Source organism: Bemisia tabaci, chromosome 1 (genome assembly GCF_918797505.1).
Source record: "Bemisia tabaci chromosome 1, PGI_BMITA_v3".
Lineage (NCBI taxonomy): Eukaryota > Metazoa > Arthropoda > Insecta > Hemiptera > Aleyrodidae > Bemisia > Bemisia tabaci.
The window spans coordinates 74,893,682-74,918,005 of NC_092793.1; the positions used below are offsets into that span (position 1 = coordinate 74,893,682).

The window sequence follows — 24,324 nt, forward strand, 5'->3', positions numbered from 1 at the left end:
CAACTTTTACTGTCCGCAGTAGATTACTTTTAGTGTAAAATTTAAACTGTTGGTTTCAAGATGGATGCCCTTTTTCGCGCCAAATTTCACTCTAGTCGAAAGTAAACAAATGAAACCATGATGAAAAATTCTTATCAATCCGTGATCCGTCTGCAGTTTTTGATCATGATCATAATTAATTAAAAACAGCATAGAATATTTCATTTATATCCACTAAAATGAAGAAATAGGCTTTGCGTTGCTCAATACTTTCGCACAGTAGATATATCCCAAGCAGGTATGTTAAAAGTTCCATTTAAAAATCAAAATACTCCAACACTTAATCATAGTTCATTTCTTGTTTATGAAAATCATTAAGTATTTTCTTAAAAATTGATCTGAACAATAGTATTTCTGTTTTATTCTAAAATGATACAACGTTTAGCAGCATGTATGGTATTGACTCCAAAATATTAGGAACTAGAGTCCCTTTATTTAGGAACTAGTACGCAACAGATTTAAATAGGTAATGATCGATGCGTAACTGAAGTTCTGGAAAGTGAGGCTAGAGGATGAGACAATGCATCATAACTTGTTGAACCTTCAGTTTGCACCAAATCTTATCCACTATCTACAGCTAAAAAATTAGAATTCAGTCTATTCATATGAACCTTTCAACATTAGAGACTATCCTGAAGAGTTTAGAGATAGTACAGTGAAAAAATTCAGGAGTCACTGAGGTGGGGTATTTGATTCAAAACAATTTTTTAATGTTCCAATTATTTTTCAGCATTACCTGAAGATCTCGAAAATGCGAAAGTCTGGAGCACCTTCTCGAAACTCTGCCACAGGATCGCAAGCTCCATCTGGGCCGTTTGGTAAGACTTCATCTGTAGCTTTCTTCCTAAAAAATTTTTGGATTTCCCAAGAAGTCATTGAAAGACACAAAAATTTAGCATCTTAACCAAGGGTTTTTGAATCATTCAAGCTCATATTCTGAAGGGTATATACCTATTCTGGGAACTCATGGAATTGTGTTTCCCAACTATAAACAGGTCAGGATAATAGCACTTTTTTGTGGATGCCACGGATAAGTTATAATCAAAATTAAGTGTGCAGCCAAAACATAATCAGGCATTGATCTCAGCTATGCAGTCTTTCAATAACAGATCTGAAGAGGTGAAGATTGTTCTATGGTAAGGAAAAAAGTCGCAGTATTAGGTTTTGAATTTCCTTATTGATGATAAATGCCCCCACTCTGCTCAATGATCTTAAACACACATTGAGCCCAAAAATTTCTAAAATCAGCGCGCTTTTCTGTTTTTCTTTATCTCTAAAGGTTCAGAGAGGGGAAAAAATATAAGATATAAGGAACAAAAAAAATTCATTTGTAAAATTTTCTCAGATCATATAAGCTGAGGCTCATGCATTTGAGTGTTTTCTGCACTCCTGAATTCCTACATTTTGAAAAATGTAGAAAATAAAGATCCTCCAGGCTCAATTACCTTTGTGTCGCCTAAAAATTGCCATACTACTCATCTGGTAAATGCCCCACTCCTCAAGGTGAGAGGCTTAGTTATTTTTGCAAGTTAGTTTGCATTTTTTGGTGTTTTCCCTTCGCTGCTAAAATATTGTGATAAAATTGAAAGATCAAATGCCCATTTGTTTTCAATAAAATTTTGTGTCTTTGAATTTTTCTCATTTAGCCTCTTTTTTTGTTCTCAGGACGAAATTTTTCAGAAAAGAATATTTCAGGAGCTGCTCGATCAAGAGAAAGCGTTCTGAGTCTATTGTCTGATTCACAAGACTCGGATACTGACTTTTCCCTCTCAACTTCACCATTTTCCGATGAGGCTAAAAAAGCTCAAGGCAATCCTTGCGCACTAAGTCCAAGCTCAACTCAAGGAACAGAAAAGTAAGTTGTCAGTCAGGGATAGATCACTTCTTTGTCTTGTCATTTTTAACAAGCACATAATGAATTTGCCTCCGCCGTCCGATGTGAAGCTTACTCCTAGGTATTTTTGTTGTTCTCAGGCACTGATATCTGAGCCATCTTCTAACTCAATATTTGGCCGATATCCTCTCGCTGTCATGTCGTCCTTGCTGATTTAAGCACTTCTATCACTTCTAAGCTCCATTCCCGCATCTTTTGATCCATGCATTCTGCATCATCCTGAGTAATAACCACTTGGTTATCAGCAAAGCACAATGTGAAAAGAATTTTGTTTAAAGTAACATCCATCCCAGGAAACTTTCTGTTACATTCATTTAAATATTATTTCAAAATAAATTAAGAACAAATTGGTCGTAGAACAGCAGCTCTGCTTTATTTTCATGAAAAACCCTGAGAAAATCTCTCTTGATACCGAACGTGTGTGCAAAAACCACTGTGAATCAATTGATTTGTGGTGAATAGCCCCCCTTGCTCCTCCTCACTAAAATCAGTTTTCTTCAAGGAGTCTATGGCTGTGTACTATCTTTTTGTTGGTCATGCTGGGTACACATTTTATCTTTTAATATTGTGGATAATGCTCCAAAAGAATTATGTCATGCCTTTTAATACAGTAGATAAATATTGCAGTCCATCAATATTTTACTTGCCTTGATGAGCAAGTTAGCTATCTACGTCTTGATTGACTACTATATTATTTTTTCAGAGTTTTTACCCTTGTAACTTAACTTGGTTATCTTATTATCATTTTTTTTTTTTTTTTACCATTTTCCCAGGCTGTATGAAGTTGTTTTTGGGAAGCCAAGCACAAAAAAACACAAAACTTGGGATGGTGATGGCACATTGCTTGTCAATGTGGAAAAAAACACAGCAACTTTGAAAGACAGTAATGGTAAAGTCCTAGGCCAAATAAGCAAATTCAAACTTGATGAGTTGGAAAGTGGCAATTTCTTGAACATCGGTGGTAAGGTTGTTGATGTCGTTGGTCTTCTGAGTGAAAATAGATGTCAGCCTGTTAAGCAGAATCCATCAAAAAGGAGCGCTGGAAATCTGTATAATCCTCCTCTCTCAAAAAAACCCTGTCAAGTCCAATCGTCAAGGACGACAAGTCTGGTAAGCTTGAATCAATCAACTAATTAATGCAGATACTTGGTTTTAATGATGGACCACTTGACAAGGTGCAAATTTAAGCATTCTGATAGTTATGCCTGAAATATCTTATTATCATAATTTCTTGTAAAACACGACTCAAGCAATGAATATCACTAAAATTAACTTCTAATAAGAATATTTACCGCTTTTTGATGGGTGAAGTCCAACCTTTTGCTCATGTAAAAGCAAAATTTTACCCAAGTCAAATCATGTATTGAACTGTATCATAACAGTCTCTGCGGTATATGGCAACCTCAATCTCTGTACTTCAGCTCAGCTGTTGCACGTCACTAACATTTTAAACGACACAAGGGAGCAACTTCAGCCTGTGACATTTAAGATAGTTTTAGTGTAATAGTGTGATTTACTCTAATCTTCGCAGCTCAATTTTTTTTTTTTTATTACAGGTCAAGCCAAAACAGAGGCTCAATGACCATGGAACATCTGAAACAGAGGATCTATTTGCCGGTGAGACAAATAATTCTTCACTTTAATTTTTTAAATTGTTTTTCTACACTATGATCAAATCATTCACAGGAACTCAACAAGCTAAAAGGGGGGGCATTTAAGTGCAGTCTTCATTTTTAAAATTCAGACTCCTGTGTGACTCAATTTTTGATTTTTCACCAAAGATCATTTTCTTGCGGTTTATCTCTTCAGTCATTCTCTCATTCAATTAAAATAAGATCATTTTAGTTGAAACGGCTCAAAAATTTCCTTGTAGAACTTCCAAATTTTTTAAACGAAAACATCTGTTACAGCAAGTAATTTGTTCAAATTAATTAACTTTTCGGAGCATTGTAAAATCTTTCGTTGAAAGAAACAGTATCAACCTTACTCAGAATGTTACTTTTATACCTTTCATTGCGCATTGTTTTCTATATATATATTTGGGGGGGGGGGGGGTTTAACCCTCTTTATAATGAAGCCTTTACTCTTTGCATGCAACCTAAGTGCAGAAACCATTAATTTTTTCTCCGCCCTACAGGATCATCTGTGTCATCAACAACAGGGAACAATTTTTGCTCTAAGCAAAAAATTTTTGCTAAGCAGCCTAACCCAGCTTTCTTGGATAGTGAATTCGAAAATGATGCTGAAAATTGTAATTCGACCAACATCAATTCGTCCAGCAGTTATCACCATCAAGAATCAAGCAAAACAGCCAATAATACAAGGTTTTAATTTGCCCCTTATTTCATTGATTTCAAAATATCAGATTTGACTTATTTTCCTCTTAACTTTGTTGCTCTTTTCATGAATCTTTATCAAGTTTCAAGAGTATGTACAATTAATTGATTACAATTGATCGCTATAGGTACAATTGATTGATTGATATACAATTGAATGCTTGAAGTGATTTGTGCAAAGTCATCTTCAGCGCTGATAGGATGAGCATTGAATATTTGACTCATTGACTCCATGTCTTTTTCACCCATGGAGAAAAAAAGGGTGGTGACAGTTTTCAATTAATTTACGCCAATTATTAAACTGTTGGGGAATTTTATCTGGTCAGGAAAATCAGGTAAATGTCATGGAATTTTGTGAAGAACATCAGAAAGATTATCTTGAAACTTGAAATCTGAAAAAATATCAGCACTGCCCACACAATCAAACTGAGTCTCAATCTGGTTGGGGGTTCAATGCTCTGAGTTACAATTTAAATAGTGAACAGAGATATAAGTTCTGATGAAGAATAATTGCAGTTCTAGTCCATTGAATGATTAACATCTGAAGAGATAATGCTCACATTTTTCTAGCATTAGCAGTGAAATTAATGTCATAAGTCGATAATTTTCAGTTCTAAGTATGCGAATTGTCAATGTGGAAAATCAGAAAGAATTATTTGGTCAAGAGAAACTTGGAAAAGGCAGGGAAATCCTTTCTTTTCAGTCTGTAGACACCCTGTTTTTTCTAAGTCTTGGAAATCGTTGTATTTGGAAGTCCTTGTTTCTGGAATTAGAAACTGTCATCAACGCTGATGCCTTATTGTGATTTAATTCATTTTACCTCATGGTTAAAAATAAAAATAAAGAAAAAAAAAAAAAACAGTTTGATATCTGTCAAGTCCTTTTTATAATTGAAGTGTCCAATTTTAAAATTCCAGAATTTATGAAGTTGTCTTTGGAAGACCAAGCACAAAGAAGCACAAAACCTGGGATGGCGATGGAACGCTGCTGATCGACCTAGATGAGAAACTAGCAACTTTGAAGGATGATAAAGGCAAAATCCTAGGGACCAAAGCAAATTTCAAGATGGAGATGTTGGAAGATGAAGAATATTTAAGTATCGGAGGGAAAGTCGTTGATGTTTTGGGTCCGATTAACAGTGTTTCATCCTCCAAAACTCAAAATCTGCACGAATCATCCGAAACTACCTTTCCAAAAATAAATCCAATGACCAGGAAACACTTCAAGCCTCCCAGTTCCTTTGAACCTCCAGAGGTGTGATTATTATTTTTTTCTGCAAAAGCCCTGCTCACCGATAGGAGCTTACTGGCTCTCGGTACATTTGAATGAAACTTTAATCAGCTATCATTAAGGCCAAAACCAAAAAATTAGGTGATTTGATCCGATAGGAGCCAAGATAATCTCAATTAAACATACAAATGGAGGCGGCTAAAGCAGGAAAGATGGCAGGGCATTCTTAGGGAAAAATCCAGAGGAGAGTCTATTCCTTATTGGTGGAAACCTCAAATTTAAGGGATTGGTACCACTGCTAAGAGGACTATTTCACAAAAATTTCAGCATGAAGATGACGCAATTGAAGTTCAAAGTGTGTAGTTTAAAAAATTTAATTTTGAGGGCAAGCCATCCAAGGTTTAATTTACTTTGTTCTGATCTGTGAATTATCAAAACGAAATTTAGTTTTGCAATTCTTATTGAAATTAATATAAACCTAACCACTTGCAGGGTATTTTTCTAGAAACCAGAGCATGTTTTTTTTTGAAAACTGAATTATTAGTTTTATTAATTTACCAGAATCAGTCTAACTACATCAAACCTTACCTCATTTTCTTTTTCCAACAGAAAACTAAGTAACATTCTGACTTAAAATTTTGTGAGTAGGTATATTTTTCATAATCCAGGGCAATTCACAGAAAGTTTTGAGGTTTTATGTCTTTTGGCTCTCTACATAAATTTAAAACTCTGGAAGGGAGTAGGCAGCGCAAAATGCAGTTAGACTGATTCTGCTAATCTGACCAATCTGTCAACTTACCACAGCAGAAATAGCTCTCCTGAAAATTTTGCCTTTGTGTAAAAAAGCCTTGTCAATGGTCACAAGTGCATTTACTCCTAACGAATTTCTTGTTAGGGCAACAATTTGGTTTGCTGGCTTTTATAGGTGCGTGACACGTTGTTTTCATAATGTAATGGTCTCTTTATTTTATTACAGTACTGGACGGTATTTTATCTGAATGCGCTGCAAACCCTTTCTGATGCTAATTTGGATTTTAATTTCATGGTTTTCTTTTTTCAGACGGTTAAAACAGAAGTAAAGCCTCTTAATACAGAAATTGTAAACAGTGCTCCAAAGCCAAGCCTTTTTACGACTTTCAAAAGTACCTGTGTGGAACCCTCATCAGGTGGAAGTCTATCAACTCCAACCACTTCTCTAATTTCTTGTGCACCCTGTAAGTAAATTTCTGAAGTATTTTCCAAGTTTAAAGACATTTTCATCACGTGATGTATAGAAACTTTGATCATATTTCCAAAATCTTCACAGAGTAGGCTAGGGGCTATTCTACAGGACAGGTACAAAAATCGTGGAAGTTGGCAGTTGGCCCAGTAGAACGGCAGAACGCAGTGTGATAAGAAATGAAAATTCAGGGGGTCAGAGAACTCGAAGTAATGATGAGCAGTAAAAATTCTGGAACAGTGTAACTGATAAGTGACAGCTGAAAGTTCTGCACTCAATGCTTCAATTTTAGTCGAAGAAAAATAAACTTTTTCTGACGGATCCTTTACCTTATTATTAGTTAAAAGTAGCAAAACATACCTAAGAAAAAATGTATTTTCGCAAATCTGTGAAATGGTTTCTGATAAGGAGAAGCAAAATACATGCACCTATTATTTTTATTTTTGAAATCTGAAAATTTGTTTTGGAATTAGAAATTTGACCTGAATCCATTTGCTTAAAATTACTATTGTTCTTTTCAACTATAACCTGGTGTTGCAATAAACTTTAATCTATGTCTACAAAAATTTCAGCTCTTGCCCAACAAAAAAATGAAGTCACCCGCAAGCGATCAGTGCAAGATGTTCTAGCTTTACTTTCAACTCCAACAGAATCTGAAGACTTGAGCCCTACTCCAGACTTTTTGCCTTCCAATGTTTCTCAAAGCACTGAATGCAATACGGCAAACCCATCAAATAATTTTAGGTGAGGTCTTGTCTGTTCCTTTTAAATGTACATACGTCTTTAAGTGTAATATTTGTAAATAAATTAAATCAGCAATTATAATTAATCTCAAAAGTTAGAAATTTAATTTACAATTACAGAAAATTTAATGTTATGATGGCGAAAGTCTCGACGAAGAAGAATAAAACATGGGAGGAAGATGGCATCCTTGAGTTTAATGTAGAAACTAAAGTAGGAGAGCTCAAGAAAACCAATGGAATGGTGCTAGGGCGATCTAAAATTGATTCCGTCGAAAGTGGAAGTCGTTTCGTCATTGCATCCAAAGAAGTGGAGATTTTACAAGAGGTCAGTGATTCAGCAGAGAAATCGCCGGAGTGGAAGACCCGCAGCTACCCAAAAGTTGTCGCTTCTACAGCAAAGAGGTGCGTGCCACTCTTCAGTCGTGGGAAGTCTGCCATTAGCATGCAGAATCTGAAACCTTTGGTGTTACCAAAACCATCGTATGAACATCAGGTAAGAAATTTATCAATTACATCTTTTAAAAATCTTCGTTTTTTACATGATCATTGCATTTCTTGTCATTGATTGAGGTCTGCAAGGACAAAAATATTAAGCTCAATTTTTTTCACAATGGCATATAACTCCCAAGTAACATAATAACTCTTTGACTGTGCTGACTACTATACTAAGTGCACTGTATTAACTATATCTTTCTTAATAACTCTTTTATGATAACTTTACATCATGGCTTGAAGTATTCATATGTAAGAATGTTTCATCCAGTTGTTGTAACCTCATTAGTTTGCTTTGTGCTCTGGAATTAGGGGCTTTGAGTTAACATTGTATTGGTAAAATTAGTGCAGCAGTAATGTCTATTAAGTCCTCACTGAATGCCACGTTTCCTGCTTTGTCATAAAAAATTTTCGGGGCCTCTGAAATATTATGTATGGCTCACAATAAAATAAGCCAATCCTGCCGTATGAGTAAATAAATAGTTTATTGTCTGTCTCAGTAGTGTGTTATCTGCCCAATTGCATCACTTTGAATAGTCATATATTATATACTGCCTTTTTTTCTTATTGTCTGGCTAGTTTCGAAAAGTTTTTCACACTGAAAAGTGATAATATCATATTTTATCAGTGATAAGATAAAACTCTACTACAGTCAAAGGTTTAATTTTTTTTCATCATGCTTGGTTTTAGTAATTTTTCCTTTCATTTTAGCATTTGTATAATTTTTTCTCATGGCCTTCTCAGTAAACAGTACATACCATTGTATATTCATTAGCACTACATTACAGTTATATAGGCGAACCCTGGTTATCCTGCAATGCGCGTTGCGCAGGCTGGTGCCAAATAATTGAAAATCTACACAATACATCAGAAGTAACACAAAAAATTGTAGAAACTGGCCTGAGGATCGAAAAAATGTCCTTGAAAATTACCAAAATGACCATAGAATATTTGCCATTTAACTGAAGTGCTGTATGACGGAGCGTCGGATAACCAAGGTTTGACTGTATTCCCTAATGAAATTTTGAATTTCCAGTGGAAATTTAATGAAAATCATAGGCCCGTGGTAGACGTTTCAATTGAATCATTCTTACTCCGAGTGCTTCGTGATCATCAAAGAGAAGGTGTCAAATTTTTATTCAGCTGTGTCTCTGGAGTGAGAGATATCAACTACCTCGGAGCCATTCTTGCAGATGAAATGGGCCTTGGAAAGACTCTTCAATCCATCACAGTAATCTGGTAATTCCTCTTCAATCAGTATACTTGTGATTAATTTAGGCAAATGTACTTTTAGGGTGGAAACGGGAATAGTTCAGTACAACAAAAAACTTATCTGTACCTACTCAAAAAACTCTGTTTTCAGATTTTAAAAAAAAATGCTTTGCAATACTCTCAAGAACATTGGGTCAAAATTTCAAGTCTTAATTGTTATTATCAATCAAATGGACCACTAGACGAGGTACAATATGAAGCATTCTGATACTTGTTCCTCAACCGAAAGTTCACGGAGAACATAATTCGCGCAACGAACGTTACTGAAATTAACTCCTGAACAAGATATTTAATGTTTTTTGACTCATGAATTCAAACTTCCCGCTCATGAAAACTCAATGGTCTGTGTGAGTCAAATCGCGCACTAAACGTTACCATAGCAGTCTCTGCAATACAAAAATACAGTAGCCTCAATCATGACGCTTTGGCTCAGCTGTAACAAATTGTCTACTTTTTGAACGATAAAAATTGGGAAAGGAACAGTGCTTGATTGAGAAGCATGCCGAAACTGCAACTGCCGAACTGCTGTTGTAAGGCGCTATTTGACTCACATAGAGTATTGAGTTTCTTGTGACTGGGCAATTGAAATTTCCTGCAACCATTGTAAAATTAAAATGTTGATATCTTAGTTAGGGGTTGATTTCAGTAATTTTTGATGCAAGAATCGTGTTTTGCATGGAATTCTGGTTGAAAAACATGTATCTGAGTGCTTGAATTGGTACCTTATCTAGTGGTCCATTATGAGTTTTTGAAGCGTATCATTTTTAAGACTGGCAACAGCGCTGGTAAACTTCATCAGATTTTGTTTTAAATTCTTCATTTTTTCCAACCCTGGTTTTGAGCTTATGCTTTACTTCAACCACTATCATATATGTAATGCATTTTTACACAAGATCCAATCGCTCAGTTAATTATTGTATGCAAGAAGAAAAAAAATCTCAACTACTGTTTGCAATGTTTTTCAGGACGATGCTCAGACAAAACTTTTATCAAGGTGAGCCGCTGTGTAAAAGGGTTCTAATTGTCACACCGAGCAGTTTAACCAAAAACTGGCAGAATGAATTCATACGATGGCTAGGCAGTCACCGAATCAAAGTCTTTGTTGTTGACCAAGTACGTTTGAGTTTTTGTCTATCATATAATTTCCCTGTTATCAAGGGTCTTAGCTAAAATAAAATTCAGCAGCACACAGTTGAAAATTTTTTTTGAACAATCAAGGAATTCTTGGAAACGTTAGTATAACAGTCCATCCATGTCCTCGCAGGTGCTTTTGTTTTGACGCAGTAGAGGCTGTCGTTGCTTAATGCCTCGATCTGCCGAGAATAGACACTCTGCTACTCCCCACTCTTACCCGCCGTCACTTATTTTGCTGCTTTTAGTCAATTCTGATTTCAAGTGAATCCCTCCCCTCAAGCCCGTTATATGGTTAACTCTAAAAATTCCTTTTTCCTCTACAAATCTGAAACAAACTGTCGCTTAGTGCTACTTGGACTACATTTTACAATGCGGAACTAGAATTTCTAGCTCAGCGGTAAAAACACTTTTGTGCATAGAGAAACTAATGGTATACACCTTGTTTCTAAACTGAAACAGAAACTGTAGTTCCAAACTGCAAAATGCAGTCCAATTGTCTTGTGTCATTTTTTCCGAGTTTGCATGAACTTCATGTCTTAAAAAATAGAAAATCTCATTTTCATATTTCATCTCCCTTTACAGAAGAACAAAGCCCGTGATTATTGCAAGTTACCAGCGAACAGAAACCCTGTTCTAATAATATCCTACGAGATGTACGTTAAATCGGCTGAAGACTTAAGTGAGATCAAGTTTGATCTTCTCATATGCGATGAAGGACACCGATTGAAAAATACAAATATCAAAGTTGCAACAGTAAGTATCTCTTAACTCTTTCAAGTTTCCTTGTAGGTTTAATTTTGAGTTTAGGGGCTTGTAAGGCTTAGTAATGCAGTAAGTCATCGTCAGGAGTCATGTATAGTCGGTGAACTGTAAACAAGCCTAAGAAGAACATTATGTATTCTAGCTTTTAGTATTTTAACAATTTTTTAAATCTTGACTCAAGGAGATGCAGAGAGTTAAAAAGTCAGACGAAATGCACTGGCAAAATTGATGTTCTGAAATGAGGTTTCGAATGCATGATTATGATATTTTAGCTCAAATAAAAAAAGATGACCGTTACAATTCTGGTTTTTCTTTAATTTCACCAGATGCTGAAGGAAGCATTAGCTTAAGAGATTTCAAAGTTTTAGTTTTATATGAATATTTCTTAAATTTTACAATGAATATCTTTATGTAATGACCTTTCATTTAACATATTTTTGACGTAATGAAGATTTTCATCGGCTGTTTCAGTATCGTTCTTTTTTGTACCTACGTACTTAATCTGTAGGTTTGCATAAATACGATTCATATCGGACTGCGTGAGCCGCGTCCTCTGTGCATCGTTACCTTCACCAAACAGTTTGTCAGGAAAGAAGATGGTTGACAAAGTTTGAAAGGAAACCACATAGTGTAAAATGTGACCAGAATGGATTTTAGTAGAATCTGTGCCTCATTTAAACCTAGTCACATTTTATCTGAGATTAGTGCTCTCTTCAAATTGCATCAATTGTTCATCAGTCAACAAAAAATCCTCTGGTGTCTCTAAAGTCAAGTCGTTTAATCTCTTATTTTCTGTTATTTTTAGTGCTTGAATAAACTTGATTGCTCGCGGCGAATTTTATTGACAGGAACTCCGATCCAAAATGATCTTCAAGAATTTTATGCTTTAGTCAATTTTGTCAATCCTGGAATACTAGGTTCACCACTAGGTAAAGCCAGTTTTGTCCTCTTTCACTTTTTGTGTGTTATTTATCTACTTACCTGCAATTTAGCATACACAAGAAACATAAAATGCACTAAGAGCCTCAAAATTGCCGTTCAAGAATACTGAAGGAAAAAAAATGAAGAAGTAGCGTGCTGGAAGTAACAATTCTCTATGTTGAATGCACTTTGTAAACTTCTATTTTATAATTTTTTTAATACCATCATCACCAGCTAACACTTATTTGTCGGGGGCTCAGTCTTGATTTTGAATCAGTATGTATGTTATTTTCACTTCATCGAAATTTAATCCTAATTTTTTGCATTGTCTTAAAACCATTTCAGAATTTAAGAGACAGTATGCAGACCCTATCACATTTTCTCGTCAACCAGGCATAGACCAGGATGCTCAGGAGCTAGGTGAAGAGAGAGCTGCAGAACTGAATGAATTAAGCAGTGGTTTCATTCTCCGGAGAACACAGGATGTAAATGACAAATATTTGCCGAATAAACATGAAATGATCATATTTTGTTCCTCAACTAAACTTCAGGTGAAGATTTTGTCATGCCTCTTCAATATTCCTTTAAGATTAATTAAGGATAAACAATTTTTACTGTACACAAGTGAAGTTAAGAGAAATAATTTGAATTTGCTTGGTATGGTTCTCTTCTTTTTTTCTCCTCTTTCCTCTCTCTCTCCTCATTTCTTCCTTTCTCCTCCTTCTTTTTTTTCTCAAGTTAAAAGCCTGGTTATTTGGCAAACTTAAGACTTCTTTATCTGTGGCATTGTGTTTAGCTAAGTGAAAGTCTGTATTCATCATTGATTTTGGGTGTTTGAATTTTTTTCAGCAAGATCTTTATGAAGCCACCGTTCAATACTGGGAAGATCGGAACTTAGCTGCGCCTGGCTCTGACTCAGGTATAAAGCATTTATCGGTCATCACAGCCCTGAAGAAAATATGTAATCATCCATTCTTGCTGAAACGGAAAGAATCTGAGGATTTTTATTTTCAAGAGGTAGGATTGGGTTTTGTTTTTTCTCCTCTCACAAAACGCTCTGCTTGTATGTAATTATGCAACATATCCACAAAATAAAAACCGTAATCCAAAGGAAAGGGGTAATTCAAGGGATGGAATGCAATTATAGACAGACTAATCAACCAACAACAAAGTAATGAAAGTTTTTGGAGTCCTACTTCTTGCAATTTTGCCCAAAATTTTCAATAACTGCAGGGTCTGTAATGAGTTTGAAAGTTCTTCAATTTTGTACTTGAATTCTTTTTGAACTGTCAAGTCCAGAGAGATTGTCCAAGTTCATTTGGAACTCATATAATTTTATATCATCTGGTGTTTTTTTTCTTTTCTTTCTTTCAAGGAGGAAGATTGGTAAAAAACCTATGATGATTGATGTAATGAAAGTTACATCAGAAGGTGAGTCATAATGTTGAAAAGCATCGGTTTGATGTTATCCATTGCTCTCTTCTCAGGGAACATTGTAAAATGAAATTGCAATAGGACACTTCTATTCTTGATACTATCCTATTCAAGGCCTTTTTAAAAAATGTTTAAGTCATTGAAAAATCTCTGTAGGTTCCCAAAGTTCCTAAATAATTGTTTGGAAGCCCTTGATTTCATCAATAAGAACTTCTCCAAAAGTTATCAACTTCAGTTCCAGAAGAATTATCACGAGCCGTAGACCTCTATGGCTCACTGAGATACTAGCGCTCATCTATTTTCCATATTCGCCAAACCTGAAGCATGATTTAAGAAATATGTCACATTGTTCTTAAGTTTTTTTACTTGAGTATTGAGCCAAGAAAACAATTCCATGTTTGTTTTTGTCAATCTTTAATTGCATATGCAAAACTATTAAAATAGGAAGAAAGCAGGATAAACTCAAATCTGTCGGTAAATTTCATTTATTATTTTTTCTTTTAATTTTATTTTTTCAGGAATCTTTGAAAAATTTCCTCAATAATATGTTACCCGAAGAGGAAACGGAATCGGACACACCTTTGACTCAATATTCTTCCAAATTCCTTGTCATAGACAACCTTCTTGCAGAATTAAGAGCAACCACTAAGGAAAGAATCGTCCTGGTCTCATATTCTACTCAAGTTAGTTTTTTTCCTTTCCAATTTTATGTAGTTGATGATGATCCGTGTTTTATATTCTAACTCATCATATCATTTATATACCTTCATCATTCATCACATTTTTCAAAAGTCCATTCTTTTGTTTTTTTAATAGTATTTTATTAGTAATCACAGAGTCACAAATATAAAATATTTTACTGGAGAGCTTCATCAAGCTTGTAGACCTTGTATTAATGTCTGGAGGGACAAACTATACTGTTCTTCTTCTAAAAGTTGACTTTTAATTTAAGAATTGCATTATATCTAGCTGCTAAAATACGCTGAAGCTTCCCCGAGTAAAATTTATCATGGCTGGAGCCCGAGAGAACCAATAAGTTTGCAAAATTTTAGAGTGAAACGGTAGACCTACCAAATAATTTTTGCATTCTGTTCCACAGTCGCTAAATAAAAATAACAGATATTCTATTTGCTCTCTAATAGTTTATTAACTTACCTGCTTTGTGGTTAAGGTGATTCGATGGACGCCATCTTTTGTGTCAGAGCTACGTGCAATATATCGCATCACTTCGTTCTATGATTTCAGCTACTCGTCCTTTTTTTCGAATTTTGAGATAGCACTTCTGTTGTCATGAGACTAAAGAATTCATGTGCCAAATTTGACAAAAAAATTCAACGTAATAAAGGCAGGGTTTTTTTAGAGGAAAAATATACCATTTGATACTGATATCGAAGCTGCACTCGAATGCGTTATTTTTCCTCTGAAAAAACCCTGCCTCCAATACATTGAGTTTTTTTGTGTCAAATTTGGTACATGAACTTTTCAGTCTCATGACAACAGAAATGCGATCTCAAAATTAAAAAAAATGACAAGTAGCTGAAATTATGGAACAAATCGATGCGATATGTCGCATTTCACTCTGACACAAAAAATGGCGTCCATTAAATCACCTTAAAGACACTAACAGAGCTTGGAATAAATTCAGTTGCTGATTGGCGTCAATTCTTTCATTACCATCTTGTTATCTAATCTTTGACTTTCTATACATAGGCAAAAGCCAATTGAGTCTTCATAAATTCTTATTGATCCAAGTTTTGGTCTGAACTCTTTTTCAAGTCTGCATGTTTTATTTGTCACAGCCACAAAGCTGCAGAAATTGGACCTATTTTTACAATATTTTGCTCAATATGTGTGTGATTTTTTTTAATTCAATTTTCTAAAATTTTCCTCACAGACTCTGGACTTGCTGGCTACTCTTTGTGATAGAAACCGGTATAAGTATTTGAGGTTAGATGGTACAACCCCAGCAGCTCAGAGAATCCCAATAGTGGATAGATTCAACTCTGACAAGGATCACTGTAAGTACGAGTAAAATCATTTGCTTATCATGCAGGCTCCTATACCTCATGATGAAAGGGTTTGCCCCTTTTTTTTCAAACTCTCTACGTCATCATGCAACCCTAAAAATCTAGATGCAAATGTAATCATTGCAACCCCTTCTTATTCCAGTTCAAGTAATTTTCATCTGTCTTTTATCCTCAAATTCCATACGGTTGTCTCACTATGGTACCTCTTCACAGCCATTCTTCAGGTGCACTTCAAGCTTCGCCATTCGTTTTGGCGCTTTGCAGCATGAATCGTAAATAAAATCAGCAAGAAAAAACCCCCAATTTGTTTTTCACCAAGCAATCTAGAATATTTACGTACAATACCGTGTCAGCAATTTCGAAGCATGTCCTGCAAACATTTTAAATTTTATCAAGCTTAAATTTCCTTCAATCACAAAAATATTACTTCTGATAATATTCATAACAGTGTTAGGCAGGTACACACTTTACAAGCTAGTTGTATTGAGTTTCAACTTGTTTCTCTTTCTTTTTCTAGTTGTCTTTCTGCTCAGTGCAAAAGCTGGGGGTGTAGGATTAAATCTAGTCGGAGCCTCAAGATTAGTTCTTTTTGACTCTGACTGGAATCCTGCAACAGACTTGCAAGCAATGTCTCGAATTTGGAGAGACGGTCAGAAGAAATCCGTTTTCATCTATAGGCTTTTCTCCGCGGGCACTATCGAAGAGAAGATCTTGCAAAGACAGATCAGCAAAACTGGAATTAGTTCCGCTGTTGTAGACCCGAAGAATAATTCTCATGTTCGATTGTCAATTGAAGAGTTAAAAGTAAGTTACATTGATGTTCGAATAAATAATTTGTATCCATCAGTAATCCTATTCAAGCCTTACTGGTTGAAAACATTTTCGTCGATTGTTTTCCTTATGGAAAGGAGGAGTCCTAATTTTTCTCTGTAATACTTTTTTCATTCAAAATTCACCTTTAATTGGCCATTAATTATGAAAGGATTTGATAATGCCGTCATCCAATTTGAATTTTGTACAAAAATGTAATGAAAAATGTAAAGAATGTAAAGGTATTTTACTCACTAAAAGAATGTTTTAATTTTTAATTCAATTGATACTTAATTGATGTACCTAGTACATAAGAAACTTGACATGGTCTAAATTTTGTACTCCATGAAAAATTAACAATTGTTATAATATTATTATTTTATTAGTTGCAACTGCGCTCTGGAAAAGGGTCCTGAGTTCACACAATTTCAAAATTGGTTTATTTATACCAGAACATAGAGGAGTGTTCTACAAATATTTCAAGACCGAAAACACCTGGAAGTAAACCAAACCCGGATTTATGACGCTTTGAAGTGTGCAGAAAGTATCGTTTTGAGTTTAATTTATACTAACTTTCAAATCTTTCAACCGATTTCAGGATTTATTCCGCTATGAGCCAGATTGTTTGAGCAGCACCCATGATATGCTCAATTGCACTTGCTCTGGTTCAGGGAGCGTCCCTGATGTTGAAGAGGCTGAAGAAGAAGAAGATGATATGTTCATGAGAAACGACCGAGACTGCCAAATCTCCCTCGATGACGAGGAGTGCTCTACAACCTCCAACGTTCTCAGGATGAATCAGTTAATGCAATGGGAACACTATGCCAAAACTATTGATGCAGATTTCTTGCAGGTAATCCTCATAATTATATTATCCTTTCAATAAATGGGTCAATTGCGCTAGTCACAGACTTGTGTTTTGATGGTTTGAGCTTATCAGGATGATCCAAAAGTCCCATACCACTAGGACCAGGCAGCGTCTCTGCAACCCGTGGAAAAATTAAGATAGAGACTTGAAATTTTGTAAATGCCCCTTGGTCAAAGGGAACCACACCTGGGATTCTAGACGGACTTTTCTGCCAAAGAACAAGATCCCTGAGGCTTAAATGGGAAGTGCGATACTTTCGGATCACCATTTAAATTAGGAAAAAAGATTTAGATCTGTTCAAGCGCTATGTTTCCTTGTTTAGTATTAACGCAGATATCGCTCATAAAAAACACAGCAAATAATATCATTAAATTTGCCGTAGTGAATACCATGGTTTTTTCTAGTTTAATCACTCAGTGATACATGTATTCGCTCCGGTTGCTCAGTGTAAAACATGCATGAATGGCTGTCTGGATGTTGTTGTAGTCTGTTTCTTGTGGGAAATATCTCTGTTAATATTGAAGGTAGAGTTCTGAGGCTTGGACGGATCTTATTAACTTTTGTCAATCTTTAAGCTTGAACCATCAAAGCTTGATTCTGTGACTTTCAAAACTAATCAATTGAAATGAATACTTTCCCTTTTGTCCTCGGCTTCCGGGAATACATATTTTCCATAGACTGATGGAATTCCATCTCATTCTATCTGCCTACAATTTTAAATTAGAATGCTTTGAAACTAAATGGGTCCATCAGATTTTAAAAGTCAGTGAAATTTCTCAAACTCATTTGTGTACCTTTTTCAGATGCTGTGTCTCTCATCATCGGACGAATTTTTAACTTTCATTTTCCACAACAAAACAACAACAGAGGTTGGCTCTCAGTAGCACCATAGCATTCTGTTTGGGCTGTGGCCGTGAGAATCGAGCTTTGATTCAGATTTTTTTCCCTTTATTTGAAATTTCTTTTTTAGATGAAATCTAGCATCCATTTACACAAATTTACTGCATAAGAAATAAAATTTATCCTGTTCATTTTTTTATTGTCAGAATGTTTATTATATGCAGTTTTATGTACAGAATTAATCGCTCTCTTGGTGTGAACTTAAATATTTTTTTTTAAATGCTGCCCTTTTCAATTATTTAAGCCAGTAAGCTTTTGCCGTTTGAGACCGTCAGGTGGGAAAAAAGAATCGTTTATTTAAGGTGGCTGTGATACGTACATTAATTCAATTTCCGTGCTACAAAAAATTGTGCCTAGCTATAGTATGTTCTCTTTTTGTGTTCAAGTTTTCAAATTAAGTTTGTTTTGTCTTTAAGTTTTAACCCTAAAATTTTGAGTGAAAGTGCTGTCTCCAAGGTAATTGACCACATCATTCAATAACTCAAGTGAAACGTCTGTTGATGTTTATTGAGTTCTTTTAGTAAAATTCTCAAAATATTAATTACTTTTACCTAATTTTTTTTTTTTTTTTTTGGATTTGAAAGCTTCTTTGATTTTCTGTAATGTGCAAACTTACTTTTGTTATTTTCATTTTTCAAGAAATACAGGTTTTCTCAAAAACTCGTTGTGAATGTGTTAGTGTACTCCGAAATTTTCCAAAATCCTTTACAGCTAATTATCATTATGCAAAATCAAATATAATTAGCAAAAAAATTCAACATCTGCTTATAAGAGGGTTAAATCAGTGATTAAAACAAATGGTAAAAGAGAGGTTTTTCTCAAATAATTGACTTTATATTTACAAATGATCTTATTTACAATGACACTTACACATTATAAAATTACAGTGACCTAATTTCAAGTTCAAGATAATTTTGAATGAAACGGAACAGCTCTGCACAAAAAAGAGGGGTTGAAAGAAATAAAATGGTTTCTAAAAATCTAATGTCTTGATTTTGAACATTCAATTTACAAAATAGGAGGTTGGAGTGTTTCATTTTGAAAAAAGAGAAGTTTAAATATAAATTTAAATGGGATATTGTTGATTGTTTTCAGTTCTTATTTGAATAGATTTAACCAGAATCTGCCTAGCTGCATTATTGATGTTGCCTGATTCCCTCTGTAACTCCTTGTGACTAACAATGAGATCGAAGTTGCATAAAACCTTGAAACTTTTTGTAATATTTGCCTCGATAGTAAAAAATGTACTCATTAAATCGGAGAGTTATCTCTTACAAAATAATACATAAAAAGAAAGTAAGCAATGTCTGCAGTAGTGAGGCTGACTCTGATTAAATCCGTACACTTGTTATCATATTTTTCAATTCTAATTCCTCTTTTTAATTTGACTTAAAGCTTTTATTTTTTGTACTTATCAAAATCTCATATTTTTTTCTGTGCCCAAAAAGTTTAATGGTGAGTCCCTCCTTTGAGGAGGTATGGTTTTAAGTTAGACTTGAAAAACATAAATGAAAAGACCCGAGGGCAATTTTTCAAGATATGATGGAATCCAGATAAAATTCCAACCCACCTCTTTGTGTAACTTCTTTTGACTGTTCACAGCGATGAAAATAGTATCTGTTTTAAATACTTTAAAAACAGTACAGAGGAGAAACTTTTTGAACACCTATTTAAAAAGCTTGGACAGAAGAAAACTTACAAAAATGATCTGGTACGTTTTTTGTCAAAACAAAAAGAGCTGATCTGAAAAAAGTATCAATGGCTGTACGGTGAAAATGCATATCTCAATTTCAATGCTTTGAAATCTCGATACTATGATAATTTCTTCAAAGAAATCGCGCCATGTGACATTTTAAAATTTCCGCCTCTACTTTATTTTTTACAGAGAAATTGTTGGTCTGATCTGCTTGAAAATTTCACTGAATTTTATCGGCAGCACAAAAAAAATTCTGTGAAATTTTCGGACAGTTTCGTTGAACAATTTCTCTGTAAAAAAAAAAAAAAATGGCGGCGGAAATTTTGAAACTTCGCATGGCTGGAAGGGGACGAATTCACAAAAAATTTTGATAGAAATTGTCGGTTCGTTTTCATTTAAAAAAATGAAAAACAAGCCGTGACTTGCGATATTGCAATCTGAGATACATATTTTCAACTTAAGCCATCCATATGAAATTTTAGCAAAAGAAAGGAAAACGAGAGTTGAACTCTACCTTATTATAACAGAGAAAGTAACGGAAGGATGAAAATAAGCCTTGGGAAATTTGACTAATAGCTAGGTGTTTGGTTTCAATGGCTTCAGCCTATATCAATATGTACAGGGCCTCTCATTTGTATGAATTTAACAAATATTCTTAAAATATTGGTAATGGCTGAAACCTTAAATATTTGACACAGGAAATTAGAATACTCATAAAAAATTTTACCAGCTAAATAAATAATACTCTATCCTAAGAATAGGAACCGTTACATTATTCAATAACTGCCTGGGTAGGTTCAAAATAGAAATATCGCCAAATTATTGAGTTCCTTATATATGTAAACGCACTGCGGAATAAGTTTTCCAAATTCTGGAATAAAAAAAGTTATGATGATGAGACATGAGTATGAGACTGATAGAGTTTGTGCACTTGGCAAAAATTGAGTTGAATTTCACTTCGGAGGTAAAACACTAAAGAATTGAATCAAAAAGCTCAGAAGAATTGAATCATATAGTGTACAAAATGCCATCTCATTTTTAAGATAGACATGCTTTTGAATTGACTCCTTAAATTAAATATTAAATATTCATATTCATAGTCTTATAATGTACCATAATAGGCACATCAAGAGCTCAGATTCTTTTTTTGGCACGAGAAGTGACTAGAATGGTTTGGCGAGTTAGAAAAAGACCAAGAAAATAATTACAGAAAGGAGGAGATCCTTTAATTTATTGAACTATATGATTCAATTTTCTTCAAAACTCAAAAAAGCACCGAAAAAACGGTTCACTAATATTATTTTCCACTTAGAATTCCCTGAAATAACATCAAAGAACACAGGTAATTTTCTCTGGCTGGCTTATTGGGCTGAATTTCATCAGCCTAAAAAATTGAAAACAATATGGTATTTACAGCCTGACTTAGATTCAATCTTCACTTTGAAAGAAGTATGCAAACTCTATTCTAAAACCAAAGGTTTTAAACCAAAATAACTCACAGATAACTTTAAAAAAAGAGTGAAATTAACTTAGAGGTTGGCAGTAGTTCACACTCCTGGTAAAATAATTAAAATTAAGTATCGCAGAAATGTTTTTTTTTTTTCAGTTCAATGAAATACAATTTCATAAAGGATGACATATAAAATGAGTTGCCATTTTGATGGGAACGATATTTTCAAATCTACATGTTGGTTATCAGTGAACTTCAGCTTGAGTTTCTTATAACATTTCAAAATGTTGATTATCGTTAAAATTATTGAAATTACTACACCACAAAACTATTCAGTTAGTAGGTCTTGTCTCTGCGGGCCGTTTTTGTTTAACTTACAAAGTTTCAATAAATATTGAATTACTCGATATTAATTGCAGTACCAAGTTTGGTTCCTGTAGAGCTTTTGCTTGTAGACCAACTGAGAGAAAAATAAGAGGTGAGAGCGAATTGTGTGATACTTAGTTGTTCTCTTGATTGTTCATGTTCCTTTACTTTGAGTAATTTTTTTCATTGTCAATCGTCTTTGGTACTTTAATTAAACTTCAAGTTACCTTAATTACCTTTAAATACTCGATTTTTATCAGTTTATCTTCTCACACAAACTTGCCGCAAGAACGTTGGAGCCCCACCCTGTGGAGACGGCAACTGCAAGTAATTACCTAAGTTTTTTCCCCGCGATTTGACCCTGTGAAAAATCTCATGAGAACATGCCGTGGAGACAAGGCCCCAGTTAAGCGTTTAATCCAGGGAACAACAGTAGTAACAGTTACAGAATATAGCGGGTATTTTTTTGTCTCTTAAAATTGGACTGATCTGGCCAGAATCTGCCTAACTGCATGTTACATTGACCTCATTTCCTCTCATGTTCTGCTTTTTACTAAAACATCACTCTTCTGCATAACTCTTTGTGAATTAATCCTGGATTAGGGAGAATACGAATATATTCACAAAATTTCAGATTTTAGTGTTGCTTGGTTTTCTGTTTAAAAAAAAAAAGTTTCAGAGAAAATTAGGCAATGTTTGATGTAGTTATGCTGATTTTAATGAAGGCCGTTCAATACCTACTGATTTTGCCTGATGATACTGGAAAATTATTCTGGCCTTTGTTCAAAGCATTCTGGTGGTTTCCGGATATTTGGCATAAAATTTTTTTTTTTTTCAAGAAAGTTTGTTGGAAAAAAAAGAAACACGGACATCATTAAACACTTTTGGCTTTGTTAATTCTATCTTGATTGGCCAGAATTCCGAAAAGCAACAGGGCTTCAAGATATTTCATGGTGTTCGCTACTCTAAGCTAATGCTTTGCGAGTCAGACTAAAAAAAGATAAGTGATTTTTTTAAGACTAGTAATGAAATCAGTCTCAAATACACATATAAATTAAGTTTTACAACCTGAAAAGAACCGATGAAACGGCTTTGAGTTATGAAAAACTTATTGAATAGCTGGTTTATTTATTTACACTACTCAGAAGCTGGTTCACGAGAATATTACAAGCAATTTTGTCTATTTTGCACAGGTTCCACTCTGCACAGTCAATGGTAACTCAAAATATCCTTTACTTAAATGCAAAACCTAGTTTTTTATTTATTTTTGAGTTGCAAAAGGATGATATGTACTTATAGCTACATGAATCAGCATGCAAACGAAAGAAACTCATTCAAAAAAATTTGAACCCTCAGAATTGAGTCCAATCATTGATCCTCAGCTTAAATTGCACAGATTTTGTTCTTGTCGAAAAATACCTACCGATATAAAAGAAAAGGAAATAAATAATAATAAAAAGGGAGAGAAATTAATATCAACGGAACAGTCGATTTGTTTGGACAATAAAACTTGTCCATATTTTAGTAATAATCTTTGATTAATTTCCTAGTTTGTGTATAAAAGAGATAAAAAAATCAATTATCACTGATATTAGTTGATGAGCCTCTGTAGAACATAGAGGTACTTAATGCTTTGGTATATGGTACCTAAGTCCTCGGTAACAGATATGTAACCATCCACAGGAAAAGGAACCTTATCCTTTAGATGATATTTTAATTGAGTTGGGTCAGAAAATTGAATATTGATATTTTCCCTTTTTGTGCTGATAAGGAACATAAAGTTGGATCATAATTTTACACTCAAAATGTGGCGGCTTAGAATTTTCTATATCTGTTCCTCAGAACTATGTTTTATGAACTTGTTGGACTCTATATTTTTAAGAGTTTCTTTTTTATCTCAAAAAGTTTGTGAACCACTCATCTACGCTCTGATATCTGTAACTAGTTTTTTGTGACTTGAGATCTTTTTTCCTGTGGATGGTCACACACGCCCTTTTTGGTGGAAGCATGTTTTGATCGAAAAATTTTATTCCATAATAATGTCTTTCAAGTGGCTTTGAAGCTGCTCTTCTTTCATTTGGAGCTCAAAATCGTCATCCTCATCCGTGGCATCGACTTCTAAGTTTCGTCTTCTGCGACGTCTTTCGGCGCTTTGGCTAGTGACTTCTATGCACAGGACTGCAAACTTGTTATTGCACAAGAATTTATCTTGACTCAATAATTTGTGACTCAGCAAAGAAGACGCTAGACCTTGTTTATCCCCTGAGTTAGAATTCCAGGCATCACAAGAGGCTTCTAAAGCCCGCTCTCCAGTTTCGTAAGCACCGTGCCATGCAATCTTTTGAACCCTAAGAACAAACAGAGGTATAAGAATTTGATGAGAATGAAACAGAAAAATTCATCCTGCCATAAGAGTACCCATTGAGCTTAGAAAATTAGTATATTTATGAAGGGCTTGACGAAGTTGGTAAAATTGATAAATGTAAATAATAATATGGAAAACAAGTATGAATTATATAGTATATTTGATAATGTTAGCAAGTAACTAAAGAATGTTATTCCCTTTCTTTTTAAGCCTTAAACTGTTCAGGCTACAGAAGGAGTTGTCACTGTAATTATCTAGTGATGTCAGATCTCAGTCCCTGAAGTTCAAATCACTAGTGGTGTTTTGAGACTGGAGAATTCTGATTATGTACACTTTTCACAAACAGGAAAAAAAAAAAAACTTGTT

General features: G+C 34.5%; 2 protein-coding genes across 14 annotated transcripts in view; one reads left to right on the forward strand and one right to left on the reverse strand.

The window, feature by feature from the left end:
• Positions 1–125: 125 nt before the first annotated feature.
• Positions 126–18,740, forward strand: LOC109036354 (DNA repair and recombination protein RAD54B). Its single transcript, XM_019050535.2, has 21 exons — positions 126–277; positions 770–857; positions 1,705–1,894; positions 2,707–3,043; positions 3,490–3,550; positions 4,071–4,257; positions 5,187–5,523; positions 6,560–6,713; positions 7,291–7,462; positions 7,582–7,954; positions 8,990–9,192; positions 10,191–10,338; positions 10,942–11,112; positions 11,927–12,050; positions 12,388–12,593; positions 12,892–13,059; positions 13,995–14,159; positions 15,371–15,494; positions 16,021–16,307; positions 16,912–17,166; positions 17,985–18,740. Exons 2-21 carry the CDS (start codon positions 791–793, stop codon positions 18,063–18,065), a joined length of 3,810 nt encoding a protein of 1,269 aa, XP_018906080.2. The 5' UTR covers positions 126–277; positions 770–790; the 3' UTR covers positions 18,066–18,740.
• Positions 18,239–24,324, reverse strand: part of Mp (collagen XV/XVIII-type protein multiplexin) — a 240,236-nt gene continuing 234,150 nt past the window's right edge. For all 13 annotated transcript variants that reach the window (XM_072306170.1, XM_019050525.2, XM_072306167.1 and 10 more), the window contains one exon: positions 18,239–23,941. In XM_072306170.1, the coding sequence (XP_072162271.1) occupies positions 23,620–23,941 (322 nt within the window). In that variant the 3' untranslated portion in view covers positions 18,239–23,619. The remainder of the gene's footprint in view (positions 23,942–24,324) is intronic.

Excerpts from the sequence above, each read along its gene's own strand:
- LOC109036354 (XM_019050535.2), top strand. The coding sequence starts at position 791 with ATGCGAAAGTCTGGAGCACCTTCTCGAAACTCTGCCACAGGATCGCAA. Across the intron at positions 3,044-3,489 it reads CGTCAAGGACGACAAGTCTG|GTCAAGCCAAAACAGAGGCT; the intron begins GTAAGCTTGAAT and ends TTTTTATTACAG. Across the intron at positions 5,524-6,559 it reads GTTCCTTTGAACCTCCAGAG|ACGGTTAAAACAGAAGTAAA; the intron begins GTGTGATTATTA and ends TTCTTTTTTCAG.